Below are 15289 nucleotides of genomic sequence, written 5' to 3'. Positions count from 1 at the left end.
CTCACTGTTTGTGTGACTGTCTGCCTGTCTGTCTCCCTGTCTTTTCTCTCTCTGCCCATGTATGTCACTGTCTGCCTGTCTCACTGACCGTGTGTCTCACTGTTTGTCTTTCTGTCTGCCCGTCTGTCTCCCTGTCTTTGTTTCTCTCTGCCCATGTGTGTCACTGTCTGCATGTCTCACTACCTGCGTGTCTAACCCCTTCAGATTGAATAAAATCAGACCTAAGTGTATATAAGTGCAAGAGTCTGTAGGACACAATTCTAGTCCGTGTTTTTTTGTTTGTTTTTTTTACCAGCAGGTGGCGTAATTGCCTTCTAGACAAGTTTGGAGGAAACAAAGTTTGTAGATTGAAAATCCTTCCTGAATGTATCCAGGAATCAATGTAAGATAATGTTAAGAAATGCTATTGTTCTTTTTCGCATGTTTACTATATATATATATATATATGAATCTCGGCCAAATACTGTTTATAATGGTGAGCTTTTTTACTGCTCTAACTAAATCGTGCTCACTCCATGAGTGTTTTGCTGAAACAATTTGCTTAAAACACAGAAGAGCAACATTGACACTACAGTAAGTCAGGCAGGTTTTCGAAACCTTGAGTTAAAAAAAAGTATCACATACCTGTACCTGCTCAGATCATAAAAAAGCCTTCTCATGATTTCTTTACCACACAATTTACAATAACGGTGTATAATAGAGAGCAATATTTGTTATTTTGTTTGTAAAATATCCGAGCTTGCGATTCTTATAAAATTAGTATGAAGGTGGTATTGATTTGTGTATTTTTTTTTTGTATATAATTTTTAAATTCTATTCTTTGAGAACTTTTATTTTGTAAATTATTCGTATTTAGGGTACTGTGTTTTTCATTTGAAATCTGGATTGTATATTAACGTTTTGCTTCCCTTTTTGTTAAGGACCACTGATTATAGAAGTTAAAGTTTCTCTACTAATCAGATTTTTATCTGTACTTTAAACTCACCCTACTGGTTCATGTCAGTTATTCATTGCATCCTACTAAATGAAAAAGTCAGGCGTATTCAGTTTCCATGAGTCTGAGGCTGACATGCCTCAAATTTTTCTTGTATTTGACTGGATTTTTATACTAAGTAAAACTGACATTTTTTTCTTAGTGCTTGCCTTTGCTGTTGGACATGAAGGTAAGGCTCATCATTTTGAAAAGTTGAACATAACGCTGGTTACAGGTGTAACTGTGATTTTGTAAAAGATAAATATACAACAATAGCAGTGGTTAACATCTAGACATGCTTTGTATGGGTTGTGGATCATAAGTGACAGCAGTGACATCATAATAGGCTCTCAGGTTAGCTGTTCCAGATGTTTAATCATGTATAAGTTCTATCCAGTGAGCCTTTGAAGAGCTTCAGACTTTTGGTTTGATTCTGCACTCTGCACAGTTCTGCCATTAAAATTTTGAAACCTGATCTCTGGTGCAGTGGTGGCTTGAGCGGTTAAGGCACTGACCAGAGGATCAGCGTTCAAGACCCAGCAGTGCCAAGCTGCCACTTGTGGTCTCTTGAGCAATGTTTCAACGTAATGAAATTTCTTTACAAGATCTTTGTCCTAGACCAATATGATAAAATGGGGCAGGGTTTACATTATATATTGTTGGTGAAGCAGAGGTGGGATCAACATGGGTGTTTGCTCTATACATACATTTATTTGCTTTTTTGTTTTGAGAATATGATTTCCTATTGCTTCGGTAATTGCATGTATGATTTTGCATGGATCCAGGTCTCCATATCCAAGGTCCCTCGAGTCCAGTTGTGGCCCAGCTGGGAGGTTCGGTTCTCCTGCCATGCTTTGTTGAAAGCCCACTGCCTCTGGAAGGTCTGCAGGTGGAATGGAGAAAGACGGATTCCGATTCTCTAGTCAGTCTCTTCCAACAAGGAAAACGTCGACCAGATCTCCAAAGTCAGAAGTTTAGAGGCAAAATCAACTTTTTTCCAGATGAACTCACAAAAGGGAACTTCTCCATCTTACTCAAAAATGTGGTTGAAGAAGACGCTAGAGGTTACAGATGTAAAGTAAATACAATTCAAGACTCCAGTGAGGTCATAATGGAAGTTAGTAATATCTGTAAGTAATTAAAGTAAATACCATTTATAGTTTTTGTGTCATCTCTTTAGTTATATAAGATGTTATTGGGTTTGACAAGTTGAACTCATTTCTGTATTGCTGGTTCCTAACCTTAACCCTCACCTTTGTTCACCTTAAGAAGAGGAATACGACAACTGCAGCCAAATTCCTTGACACATCTGTGTGTGGTGACTCTTGATGCCTTGACCCCAGCCTCAGCCCATTCCTTGTGAAGTTCACCCAAATTCTTGAAATGATTTGCTTGACAAGCCTCTCAAGGCTGTGGTTCTCACGGTTGGTTGTGCATCTTTTTCTTCCACACGTTTTCCTTCCACTCAACTTTCTGTTAACATGCTTGGATACAGCATTCTGTGAACAGCTTCATTGGCAATGAGTGTTTGTGGCTTACCCTCCTTATGAAGGGTGTCAATGGTTGTCTTGTGGACAACTGTCAGGTCAGCAGTCTTCCCCATAATTGTGTAGCCTAGTGAACCAAATTGAAAGACCATTTTGATGGCTCAGGAACCTTGTGCAGGTGTTTTGAGTTGATTAGCTGAATGGCAGTGCACCATATTCAAATTCTTTGAATTAGTGAGTTTTTGTTAAATGTGAGCCAAAAAACATCACAATTAAAAGTACCAAAGACTTAAACTACTTCAGTCTGTGTGTACTGAATTTTATATAATACATAAGTTTCACTATTTGAGTTGAATTACTGAAATAAATGAACTTTTCCATGACATTTTAATTTATTGAGATACACCTGTAATATATTTACATCTTTGCATTCAGTAGAGCTGCTTTTAATTGATCCTACATTCATACATTCTACATTCATCAACAGCTCATTTATTTTATTTCACAGAGTGCTTACAAAAAACAGTGAGGGCTTTGGCTATTCCGTTTTACCTTTCAGCTATTTTGTTGGCTGGATTTTCAAGTATGTTTACACTGAAGTAGGCTTATGGTGCTTTAGTGCTCCTTCATAGTCCAAATGAAACTGATTTATTGACCTTTTTGTGCTACTTTCCTTCCTTCCTTGTTTACTTTCTTTCTTTAAAAGTATATTGTGGTAATATACCTTACATAGTTCACTGTCTGGTTTTATCAGAAACCTGAATATTCTTGGGGTTTTTTTTTCAATCCCAACAGTATATTTTTCGATATAACCTGAATGCTGCTACTATTCAACTATATATAAATATATATTAATGTGCTCTTTCTTTAATAGACCAAATATTTAATTGCCTTGCAATTTGCTCTGGTACAAGAGAATTAATTCTTATGGCTACACCGTGTGCATATCGAGTAACCGATTAAGCATTACCAATTAACAACATTCCTTTTTTCCTTCATTCTTTTCTTTAACAATGTACACAGAAATAAAATTTTTTCCTTTTTCCAAACTTTTATTTAGTTTTCATTGAAACCTTTGCCAGGAATTATGAAATATATGGGCTTCCAGTAACAGTAATGGCAATCATAGTAGTGGTGACTGTCATCAGTTCAGAAATATTAGGTAAGGAAGAATATACTTTACTACACTAAGTTTTTGTGTGTCCTAACTGTGCTGCTTTATATAGGAGATGAACAAAGAAATTTGTTGTTTGTTTTCCATGTTGTTCATGTTGCTTTTAATTCGTCCAATAATTCATTCTAAGAGACTGTTGGCATCTCTTATGTTCTTCTCCCCTCACATTTTTTTCTTTATTTTTTAAGGTAAAAACGTGCATTATTTTTGTCAAGAAATAAATCTGCTCTTCGCTGTTCCACAGCTATCTACAGTTTCCAAATATATCTGACTGTGTGCCTAGAAATATTCAACCTTGCACTTGTCGGAACTCAGAGCCGGTCTCCAAGCCAACACATCACAGGGTGTCCTCTTCTCTTAGGCCTTTAGTTAAATTTCACTGTTAACTCTATAATTACTACAAAAAAACTGAGAAAACTCCTCAGGCCTGGATGAGAATGAGCAAACTTCTTTATTGTGGTCAATCAGCCAACAAATTGTAGGTGCCAAATTCAAAGTATCAAATTGCCAAATTTAATAGTAACAAATTATTGCCAAATTAAAAGTAACAAATTACCAAATCAAAAGTAACCAATTAAAACCCATAAGAGCATGTCATGCCAAATCAATCAAGAAAGAAACAAAAACTCTCGCGACGTCCTTGCGAAAATAAAAACAACCCGCTCGCCCCGGATATATATATATATATCTTAACACTCCTCCCCCCCGCTTTGCTTCCCACTATTTTTTGGAGTCCCAGGTGCCATATCACCTGTTTTTATCGGCATTACCCACTATGTTCTCTAAACACCCGGACCCAATTTCCCCTGATTTCCCATTACCTTTCACCCATATGCCCATTTATGGATTTTCCTTCCCTTATTTCGCATAACTTTAGACTAAACACCTGGGCCTTCTTCAGTCTGCACAACATGTTTATGAGCACCAAATGCCCATTTATGGATTTTCCTCCCTTTAGTTCTCAGGGCCTAGGTCTGTGGACCCCTGTTTTTTTCCATTCTACCTAACATGTAACATGAACTTGTTCATAAGAAAAGGAAAAAAAGAATCATATGATCAAGAGTCATTGTGTCCATAAAAACTTCTCAAAGATCCTCAGTATAAGCAGCTCTTATGAAACTTATCAGCTTGTACCTGAGACTACAGATGCTTTACATTAAGAGCTGTCACACCAAATCCTGACCTGGTTTAGTGTATTACTGTTTACTTCTCTTAGTATTTTTAATATAGACTTTATAGTATATTTATTCATCATTATTAAATGGTTTTATGTTTGTTTGGTTCTGACTTTCAGGATGGGTGCTTTTGTTAGAGGCTATAATGTATATAGTTATATGGTTAGGTGTAATTTATCTATTGCGTCGTCAACGAGGACGGAATCAAGGATTCAGCTCTCAATGGAGAAAAATAGGATGTAAGTATGATCATGTTTAATAAATCATTTGTCATTTTAGGTTTTTTCTATCATGCTCATGCATGCTTAAAGTCTATTCTTTGATTTGTTCTAATATCTTGTAGATGCATTTCATTCTGGATAATGTTACACTGATTTAATTAATTAACTAAGTCAAAATGTTCAAAATTTCATCATTACTGAATTCATCCATTTGGTGATATCTTTATGATGTTTCAGATCTTTCTGGATATTTGGCTCTGATCCCATTGATCCATGTTCTGACAGCAACTTGTTTGTTCAAACATCCTAAATATTTACCTGGTGAGTCGAGAAATCTATAGAAACTTGTTTATTCTCTCTAATGTGCACATTTTATTATATTTAGCTTACTAATAATCATGTTTTTCTGTCCAAAATGTTCTTCTTTCTACATCATTAATATCAGTGTGTTCTGAATGACAGATTTCCTTCACAAGATGATCTACATGTTCGGAGCTGTAGTTCTCAGTACTGTCAGTGCCATCGCTCTCGCTACAGAACTGATCCTGAAAGCAGGTATTTTATGGTTCTGTCATAAACAGAAAAAAAATGTGTTTGATTAAATAACTATCTTGAATATTATGAAAGATCAAAGTGTTACATTGATTTTAGCAGCACAACTTTTCAATACACATTTCACATCACTTTCATGTATCAGGCCGTTGACATCTCAAGAGCTTGTGATTGCAGACAATTTCAAAACACAATGCAACATGTAGGCAGAGAACCAACAACAATGCATGTGTATATATTGTTTTATTGCATTATTACATAACTAAAATTTCTAAATTAGACCCAGGGCATTGGATGGTTTCTGAATATCTACATACCTTCCATTGCAGCAGTTGTTGCCATGCACATCGAGTAAATCTCATTATTAACTTTTGTCAAGTACTAATTAACCTTCGTGTTCATTTCAAGTTAACGTTTCAAGTCAACCATTCATTTCATTTGAAGTCAACCATTTCAGTGGGAAATCCAACATGGAAGGAAATATCTTTAACATGTTTTCACTTTACATGCCTGGTCTGTTTAGCTGGGAGCAAAACATAAAGATTACTCAGTGAATATACCCCGGTTATAAAAGGAAGAGTGGAAGGAAGAGCCATGTGTTTCTCTGAGAATGTAGGCTGTGACTTCTAGAAAGCAAAGTGTAGGAGGAGAGGTACTTTCTTTCCCCTGTCAATCCCAGAGACACCAGTCGGACATCTTTGAGCTCAAGTATATATACAAGGGAAGACAGCACTTTGTTCCAAGTGTGTTAACCTGGCCTGTGACTTTGAACTAATATCAATTTAAAAAAATTCTCAGAGGAAAAACATTTTAGCCTTCACACTCCAAATCATGTTTTGACTTGATTTACACTCCAAGGTAAGATTTAACTGTTCTATTGACTTCCAAGGAAAGGAGCACGATCTATAGGAGATCTCCGTATGATTGTTTTACCACTTGATACGGTGTTTTGTTCTGCGTGGCTCATGTTACAAATCTACGAGTCCTGTGAGTTCTCTCTGGAGCAATTTATATTTATTAGTTCTATACAATCATGACACATGATTAAAATGAGATTTTCAGAAATAATGAAAATCTATTACAAAATCCTAAGAAAACGTGATTTGTTGTAGTGAATTTTTACTAATTATGTCTAACATTGTGTTCTTTATATGAATCAGGGAGGAAATACAAAGAAAGGTAAGTTTATGTTTGTTGTTAATAAATATTCTTTGCAACAAATGCCAAGTTTTAGTGCAGGGTCTGTCAATCAGTGAGCAGGATAAAAGGTACGAAATCCATAATCAGGAAAATGGCAAATGGCTTAAACACATAATATTTCTAGCTATTATTATTATTATTATTATTATTATTATTATTATTATTATTATTATTATTATTATTATTATTTAAAAGGTAACATAAACTTATGTTCATCCTTATTTACCTGTATGATCTATCTGTGTAGATCGCTCAGGAGATGGAGGTGATGAACCCTAATCCTTTATAACCTGAGCTCCCAGAAATATTCTTGCTCATGTTTCGTAAGAAAATATCGTATCTTAGAAGAGCTACATTCAGGAAACAGATTTATGGAATTCAGAACTAAAAAAAAAATAAAAATTAAAAAACGAAACAACGCAGACTTAATGTGTTTATATGGGTAACTGTTTAATTGTTTGTTTTAATGGGAATTGGGTTGGGGTTGTTTTTGATGGTTAGTTTGTTGGTTGTTTTTTTTTAACTCATACCATTATTTTACTGCTGTTTGAATTCTTTGATATCACATTAATTTTAACCAAATAATATCATTTCTGGACATATTTGTACTTCTTATAAAACCTTTATATCCTCACATTATTTACATGGTTCTAAGAGGTTTTATTCTCTTGTTGGTAAAATTGTGTGTTGAATTTATTATTGTTGTTTACTTGAGTTATTGGAAGAGAAATACAGCGGATGTTAATACAGATTGCCATTCTACAGTAATGTTTATGTCCAAAATAAAGCAAGTACTGACCAGTATATTTCTCGTCTCATCTTTTATTTGTTTTGTTTTTTTTTGAGTTTTTTTTTGTTTTTAAACTATTTTTTTCCCAGTAAACAATAAATCTAGTCCTACAGCATACTGTACCTGCTAATGCTGCTGCTACTTCCTTGATTGGCTGTGAAATGCATTTTACTCTTAATGAAAGTACCTTTGCTTCCTGAATAAATAACATATATATATAAAATATAGATTAAAATATAAAATCTGCATGCAATTGAATAAAAATGCCTTTCAGTGTGTAATCTAATGTTATTTATTCATTTGAATTATACTGTGTCAGTGAAGTAACAGTTTTTTTTTTATATGGGTCTGATCATTTTACTTGTAGAACAAGTTGAGCCTCATTGCATAAGTTTAGAAAAAGACAAAGGACTTTTAAATAGAATTGTACATGAGTTAAAGTAAGTGGTGTAAAATACGTTGAGCTAGATGTATTTGACAGCATTTATCGTGTACGTTTTTGCTGTTGGACTTGGAGGTAAGGCTTTTTACCATATTCACGATTCATGCATAACATTTCATTCACTTTACATGTTTCAGGAAAACATTAAAATAGTTTGAACTAGTTCTAAGAGATTTTATTCTTTTGTAGGTAAAATTGTGTGTTGAATTTATTATTGTTGTTTACTTGAGTTATTGGAATAGAAAAACATTGGATATTAATACAGATTGCCATTCTACAGTAATGTTTATGTCCAAAATCAAGCAAGTACTGAGCAGTATATTTCTCGTCTCATGGTTTTTTTTTATTTGTTTGTTTTAAACTATTTCTGAGGTAAGGCTTTTCATAGCTTTTACCATAATCACGATTCATGCGTAATATTTAATTCACTTTACATGTTACAGTAAAATATTGAAATAGGTTTTGGATAATGCAAAACTTTGAACTAGTTCATTCTTAGATGTGGGAGTGTTTACAAAAATGTAGCCTTATCTACTTTGAATGATTACTTATTTAATTTAAAGTCAACCAAAGAAATCATGAGACATTTCTGTATGTTTTTATATATAAATGGTTTGGTGTTAATCCAGGTCTCCATGTCCACGGTCCCTCGGGTCCGGTTGTGGCCCAGCTGGGAGGTTCGGTTCTCCTGCCATGCTTTGTTGAAAGCCCACTGCCTCTGGAAGGTCTGCAGGTGGAATGGAGAAAGAAGGATTCCGATTCTCTAGTCGGTCTCTTCCAACAAGGAAAAAGTCACCCAGATCTCCAGAGTCAGGGGTTTAGAGGCAGAGTGGACTTTTTTCCACATGAGATCACAAAAGGAAACTTCTCCATCTTACTTAAAAATGTGGTTGAAGAAGACGCTGGAGGTTACAGATGTAAAGTAAATACAGCCCAAGACTCCAGTGAGGTCATAATGGAAGTTAGTAATATCAGTAAGTAATTAAAGTAAATACCATTTATAGTTTTTGTGTCATCTCTATGTGTCTTATACAGTATGAGATGTTACTGGGTCTGACAAGTTAAACCCATTTCTGTATTACTGGATCCTAACCTTAACACTCCACACCTTGCGTTCAGGAGACATCTTAGTTCATTTCATTGTGTATTGCACAAATGACTGTTTATGACAATAAAGATCTAACTGGCTGCTTGTCTTTAAACAAACACAACATTAGATGTTTAATGTTCACGTTTCAGTTTCTACACAAATTTTCAAAGCTCTGAATTCTGTGTTTAGATTTTATTATCCATCTTTGTCGTCTGCATTCTTTCTTTCAGGGGGTCTTGTGGTGACTGAGGCAGACCAAATCATCTTTGCCTCTAAGGGTGAGGATGTCGTACTGAACTGTTCTGTAGATTCACGTGTACCAGCCAGCGAGATCGAAGAAGTGACCTGGAAGAAGACAGACAGAGACCCAGAGATCCTCGTCCTATTATATCAAGACAGTGAGATTTTCCCAGACTCCTCACATGAGAGTTATCAGGGGAGAGTTGATTTCTTTTCTTCTGAAATCCCGAAAGGAAACTTCTCTTTAAAACTGATGGATGTAAAGATGGAAGATAAAGGAGAATTCACATGTGAGGTCCACACCAGGAACATGTCAGGACGAACCACTGTGGTTCTTCAAGGTGTAGGTAATGTACCTGATCTCTGAGTCTTTCTACAGAAGATGTTTAGATCTTCACCAGATGTTTATTATTCATGCTTTTTTACTACAGGTTTTGCTGCACTCCATATAACAATATTGGTGTTGTGCTCTGTTGCACTGTTAGTTGCAGTGGGATTTTGTGGACCTGTTTGTATCCTGCTAAGAAAGAAAGGTATTCACCAGACATAGTTCATTAAAAATATCTTTTTCTCATTAAAATATCTCAACATCAATTTTTTTAGTTGCTAGCAAAGAGGGCATGAAAAGGCACATTTTTCTGATCCTCTGTCCAAACATCTGCATGTTTTTGAGTTTCTGCTTGTGGTCATCAGAAGGTAAATCATTTCCCTCTCTCTTTTATTACTACATGGTACCTTCCATGTTCCTGACTGTGGTTTGATTTAATTTTAAAGGGTTTCTTGCTGAGATCATGACTTGTTCAACTGTCAGTATCATGAGGCCTGTCATATTGTTAAAAACTACTTCTTATCTCTGCACATTACCACGTACGTCTGTATATATTCATTTGGTTTTAAGATCGTGAGGAACATTGCTATATAATTGATTTACATCTTTGCATTCAGTAGAGCTGCTTTTAATTGATTTTACATTCATATATCATGTGTACAGAACATGTCTAAACAGCTCATTTATTTTATTTCACAGAGTGCTTACAAAAAACAGTGAAGGCTTTGGCTGTTCCACTTTACCATTCAGCTATTTCAGTGACTGGATTTTCAAGTACGTTTACACTGAAGTAGGCTTATGGTGCTTTAGTGCTCCTTCATAGTCCAAATGAAACTGATTTATTGACCTTTTTGTGCTACCATACAATTTCCTTCCTTGCTTGTTTACTTTAATTCTTTAACGTATATTGTGGTAATAAACCTACAATATATATTAAAATCATAGTACATTGGTATTATCAAAACCTTGAATATTCCCAACAGATATAACCATAGCTGAATGCAGCTGCTATTCAAATCAGAGATCTATATTAATGTGCTCTTTCTTTAAAAGACAAAAGTTTATTGTCTTGCAATTTGCTCTGGTACAATTATTATTTCCTAATTATGGCTACACTGTGTACATATCGAGTAACCAATTTAAGCATTACTCATTGGCAACATTCCTTTTATTTCCTTATTTTTTTTCTTTAACAAGGTACACCAAAATAATATTGTAAAATAATAAAATTGTTCTTTTTTTAGTTGTAATTGAAACTTTTATCGGACATCCTGTAACAATAATAATGGCAATTGTAGGAGTGGTGGCTGTCATCAGTTCAGCAATATTAGGTAAGGAAGAATATACTTTACTATACTAGGTTTTTGTGTGTCTTTATGCTCTGTGCTGCTTTATTTGGGAGATGAGGTTTGTATATATGCGCTGTGTCTTAGTTGAATTTAGATTGGCCTGAAGACGAAGTTAGTGTCGTCCATTCTAAGGTAGATGACTGCTTTCTGAATATAGGCTGCAGGCCACCTTCATGCGCCTTGTAGAACTACTTAAGCCCCTTAGCCCTACATGGGAGCAGGCCAAGCATGTACAGCCCTGCACACCATGACAGTTTTGCCTACCAGGCTGACCTGCTGACAGAGCTCGACGGTGGCGAGGGGTTGGAACCTCAGGTGGTAGCTGAGCTCTGCCGAGCCACAGACCTTGCGCTCCATGCTACAAAAGCACAAACATGCTCCACGGGCCGTACAGTGGCTGTGCTGGTTGACCCAGGAAGGCACCTGTGGCTCAGTTTAATGGGTATTAAAGATAAGGATATGTCCTTTCTCTTGTTTGGCAACGCAGAATACTGTCATCGGCAGGCACCAGGGCTCACAGCAAGCAGCCTGGGCCATCTTCCAGTTGCACCCAACCCCCTTCTAGCTCACTAAAAGCAGTAAAAAGGGTCACTGTGGTGGCCCATGCCCCCCGTCTAAGACTAGGGAGGCCGGTCAGCGTGCCCAGGCCCAGACCTGTTAGGTGCGAGGGGACCTTAGGTCCATCATCTCGGCCAAGCGGGCTAAGAAGGAGTCCTGATGCCCGTGGGCCGGGGTTCCTAGGAGCATCCTGTTCAAGAAGGCTCCCCCTTCTGGGATATGTCATTAAGGTGCCCATGATGGTCGGGTTGTCCAGTCATCCTGCATGCCTACTGCCCCCCGCTTTATGAGTCACTGGAACAGGAGAGGCTGCATTTGCTTTGCCCAGTAAGGGCCTTGAAGACATGTCCACCGCTCGAGCTTGTGGTCTAACTTCTCCTCCCTTTTTGTATGTTTTGGGAGCTGGAACAGGGGTAATCCGGTTTCCAAACAGCACCTGGCACACTGGGTAGTGGAGGCCATTACTCAAGCCTATGAGGCGTGCGGTCTAGCCCCTCCTCTCAGCAAGTGACTTACCTAGGGGTGTCCCCCTTGAAGATATTTGTACTGCGGTGGTTTGGTCCTCTTGGCACACCTTTATCAGATTCTATACTTAGACTTGGACCACACTCCAGGGTCCCAGGTCCTGCAGGGCCATTGATGCTCTTTTCCCAGTCTGCTCATGCTCTCTCATGGCCTCTGTCACAGTCATCAAATGGTGCATGGCGACATAGGTATTGGCATTTCCATAATGTCAGCCCTGATGAATCGGCATGTTCCCTCAAAAGGGAACTACAGCAGGTTACGTACTGCATGTAACCTGATTCCCTGAGGATTGAACAAGATGCTGCATCGCTGGCCACGCCCCGGGTGTCATCTCACACTTCCTTCAGACAAATAGAAGTTGGAGTAATGTGACATAGATGCTCTTATATGGACATACTGGCAGGTAATCATCTCGTCACGTGTCCTTCACGAGCCATTAAATTGGCATGTGTGCACACACAGCTTCAGACACAACTTCCTCAGAGAAACAATCCCATAGCATTAGCCCTGATGCAGCATCTCGTTCCCTTTACATATGTAACCTGGTGTAGTTTTGGTTTCTTCAGAGAATCTTTTGCTCATTTTTCAAATGAGTTTTCATATGGCCTATTTAATGCAAATTCATAAAGCTTATTTAAAATATTACCTTTCTTCTCCCCACTACTCCACAAAGCCTAGTTTTCTGTGAAATATTTGTTTCTTTTTTTAAGGTAAAAACGTGCATTATTTTAATAAGAAATAAATATTTTAATAAGAAATAAATCTGCTCCTTATCATTCCACAGCTATCTACAGTTTCCAAATATATCTGACTGTGTGCCTAGAAATATTGAATATTGCAATGCTTGGATTTGTTCTCAGCAACACTTGGTCAGACTTTAATTGTGAGTACTATTTTAAATAAGAGGACAAAATGAAGTTTACTGAATTTAATCAAATTAATGGATTTAACCTGTTTATCTGTTCAATCTCGTTTAACTCCATACACACCTCCCTGAACTTTTAGACAACTTTGAGATCATTTCTGTTATAACACCTCCAATCATGGGGATGATGGTGGCCCTTGTTCTACAAAGGCACTTTTTTCAAGGGAAACCTTTTGGACGTAAGCATTATAACGCCTTCTTGAAGTCATTATGAATGGTATAGTTAGTGTAGAAATCAGTAGTCTCATTTTTAAGCTAATTTATTTACTAGTTTAATGTGCTGTTGGTACTAGTCATATGTGTGATATATTTCCTTTTCTTTCCCAGGTGTACATCTTGCTCTATCATCTGTTATTGTGATGATTTCTAGCATCGGTATAATATGCTTGTACATTCTTCTTGCTATTTTGATACATGATTATGCCAGGGGTAAGTATCTAATATATTATATAAGTAAATAAAAAGTTATTTGGTTAGTAAGTTAGTAATGTAGTATCTATACACTAAGTCTTTGTTGGATAACCAATCGGAAGGTTGGGAGTTCCATAAGCAACTGAAGGGCCCCTGAGCAAGGCCCTTAACCCTCAACTGCTCAGCTGTATAAAATGAGATCAAAATGTAAGTCGCTCTGGATAAGGGCATCTGCTAAATGCTGGAAATAGAAATACTGGATTCATGTGTTGTTAGAATGGTTTACAGTATTGTACAGTATGAGAGCCAGCAATGGGTGTTAACAGTTGTAATACTGTATGTGTGTCCTCATTCTGCACGTCATGTGTGTACCTGACTTACGTTTTCCTTAAATGGAAATATGCAAGGAGGTGTCTCCTAAATGCTGTAAATGTTACAGAAAAAGAGACATTTACAGCATTTAGGAGACACCGTTAACCATACTAACATTTATCTCATTTAATACACTGAAAAAAAAAAGAATCATGTGATCTAGTGTTAATTTCGTCAGACGAGACGAGACAAAATATGTTCGTCAACAACTTTTTTTATGACTAAGACGAGACGAGACGATGACAAGACTGCACCACTTGCCCAAAAACTCTGACTAAGACTAAATTAACATGCATTATTATTGACGAAAAAAGACGAGACGAAAATGTTTTGTATAAAATAAAAACTAAGATAAAATTTCTCTTCACTTTCGTCTACAATTGTCTCTGCTTTTTCAGCAGCTGTTACGCCTTTAAAATATTCAGAACGAGTTCGCGGCTTCACACTGTGTCTCAAGTTACAGGTCTCACCTGTGGCTGCAACACGAAACTGCTGAACAATTGTATTGCTTCCGCTAAAGAAAATAGTGCGCTCCGTCTCTACGGTTAGAATCCTGTGTGTCCATGGCAACGCTGTTTTTCATGGCAACGGTGTGTTATAGTTAGCAGCGGTCTGTTATCAAGAAATAAAATAGTGTGTGCAAGTCCACCGTCTAGGCGGCTTTTTGTGTTAAATGATATTTCCTGTCACTGCGCATGCGCTTTTATTGTACATGACAGCTTATGTCCCGATGACCGATCTTTACATTACGATTAAAAGCAGTATCAATAAAGTAAAACATGTGATGTGCAGTCAATTTAGAGTGTATGCACTCTAAATGAGTTTAAATGAGTGTTCTCAACTTCTCACTGATACTTTTGTGATTCGCGGAGTTTTGACAAGTTTTATAGCCTTGATATTGTTTCTTATTGTTTCAAAAGTGGTGACAGAAAAAACTCTTTACCCCCAACCTGAAACCTCTTCCCCTGTCACAGTCACATCATAATCAAAATGAATAATTAGGCTTAAAAGCAAATGTATATGTAAGGGAATCAAGTTTAATAATTACATGTAATATTGCTCCAAATATCATCAATAATGGTGTGTGCAATAGCATGTATAACTTGCATTAAGTTGGTCATTTATATAGGTGTGTATATACACAGTCTTGATCTTAGGCTTTTCATTAATCAGCATTAATGTGTTATTTTAAAAAAGACTACAATTTTTTGACTAAAATTGAAAGACTTTTAGTCGACTAAAACTTGACTAATATACCTTGAGTTTTCTTTTGACTAAAACTAGACTAAAATGACGAGACTTTAGAATTTAGTCAACTAAAACCTGACAAACAAAAAAGATATGTGAATGACTAAATATGACTAAAACTAACAAGGACATTTGGCCCAAGACTAAGACTAAATTAAAAATAGGTGACGAAATTAACACTAATGTGATCAAGAGTCATTGTGTCCAGAAAAAACTCCAGCACATTCTC

The 15289-nt window shown here is 36.6% G+C and overlaps 1 protein-coding gene and 1 long non-coding RNA gene across 4 annotated transcripts in view; both read left to right on the top strand.

Annotated features, from left to right (window-relative positions):
- The first annotated feature begins 979 nt into the window (after positions 1–979).
- LOC125141103 lies at positions 980–4066 on the top strand. Of its 2 annotated transcripts, XR_007140469.1 has the most exons (4): positions 980–1163; positions 1759–2103; positions 2243–2397; positions 3521–4066. It is a non-coding gene; the product is annotated as an uncharacterized LOC125141103 (long non-coding RNA). The 2 variants fall into 2 exon arrangements; XR_007140468.1 differs by having other exon boundaries at positions 985–1163; positions 2243–4066.
- Positions 4067–5591: 1525 nt separating this feature from the next.
- The window catches only part of LOC113655243, a 51561-nt gene continuing 41863 nt past the window's right edge, over positions 5592–15289 (top strand). The window contains exons 1-13 of one of the 2 annotated variants that reach the window (XM_047812875.1): positions 5592–6569; positions 6743–6761; positions 7030–8089; positions 8644–8988; positions 9335–9691; positions 9776–9877; positions 9948–10040; positions 10119–10211; positions 10372–10446; positions 10917–11003; positions 12889–12987; positions 13110–13208; positions 13357–13458. In XM_047812875.1, the coding sequence (XP_047668831.1) occupies positions 8041–8089; positions 8644–8988; positions 9335–9691; positions 9776–9877; positions 9948–10040; positions 10119–10211; positions 10372–10446; positions 10917–11003; positions 12889–12987; positions 13110–13208; positions 13357–13458 (1501 nt within the window). In that variant the 5' untranslated portion in view covers positions 5592–6569; positions 6743–6761; positions 7030–8040. Of the gene's footprint in view, positions 6570–6742; positions 8090–8643; positions 8989–9334; positions 9692–9775; positions 9878–9947; positions 10041–10118; positions 10212–10371; positions 10447–10916; positions 11004–12888; positions 12988–13109; positions 13209–13356; positions 13459–15289 lie in introns of both variants that reach the window. The other variant, XM_027165652.2, reaches the window with a different exon arrangement.

The sequence above is a fragment of the Tachysurus fulvidraco genome, chromosome 4 (genome assembly GCF_022655615.1).
Source record: "Tachysurus fulvidraco isolate hzauxx_2018 chromosome 4, HZAU_PFXX_2.0, whole genome shotgun sequence".
NCBI lineage: Eukaryota > Metazoa > Chordata > Actinopteri > Siluriformes > Bagridae > Tachysurus > Tachysurus fulvidraco.
Note: the sequence above shows the minus strand (reverse complement) of the source record. Positions and strands in the feature narration are given on the sequence as shown.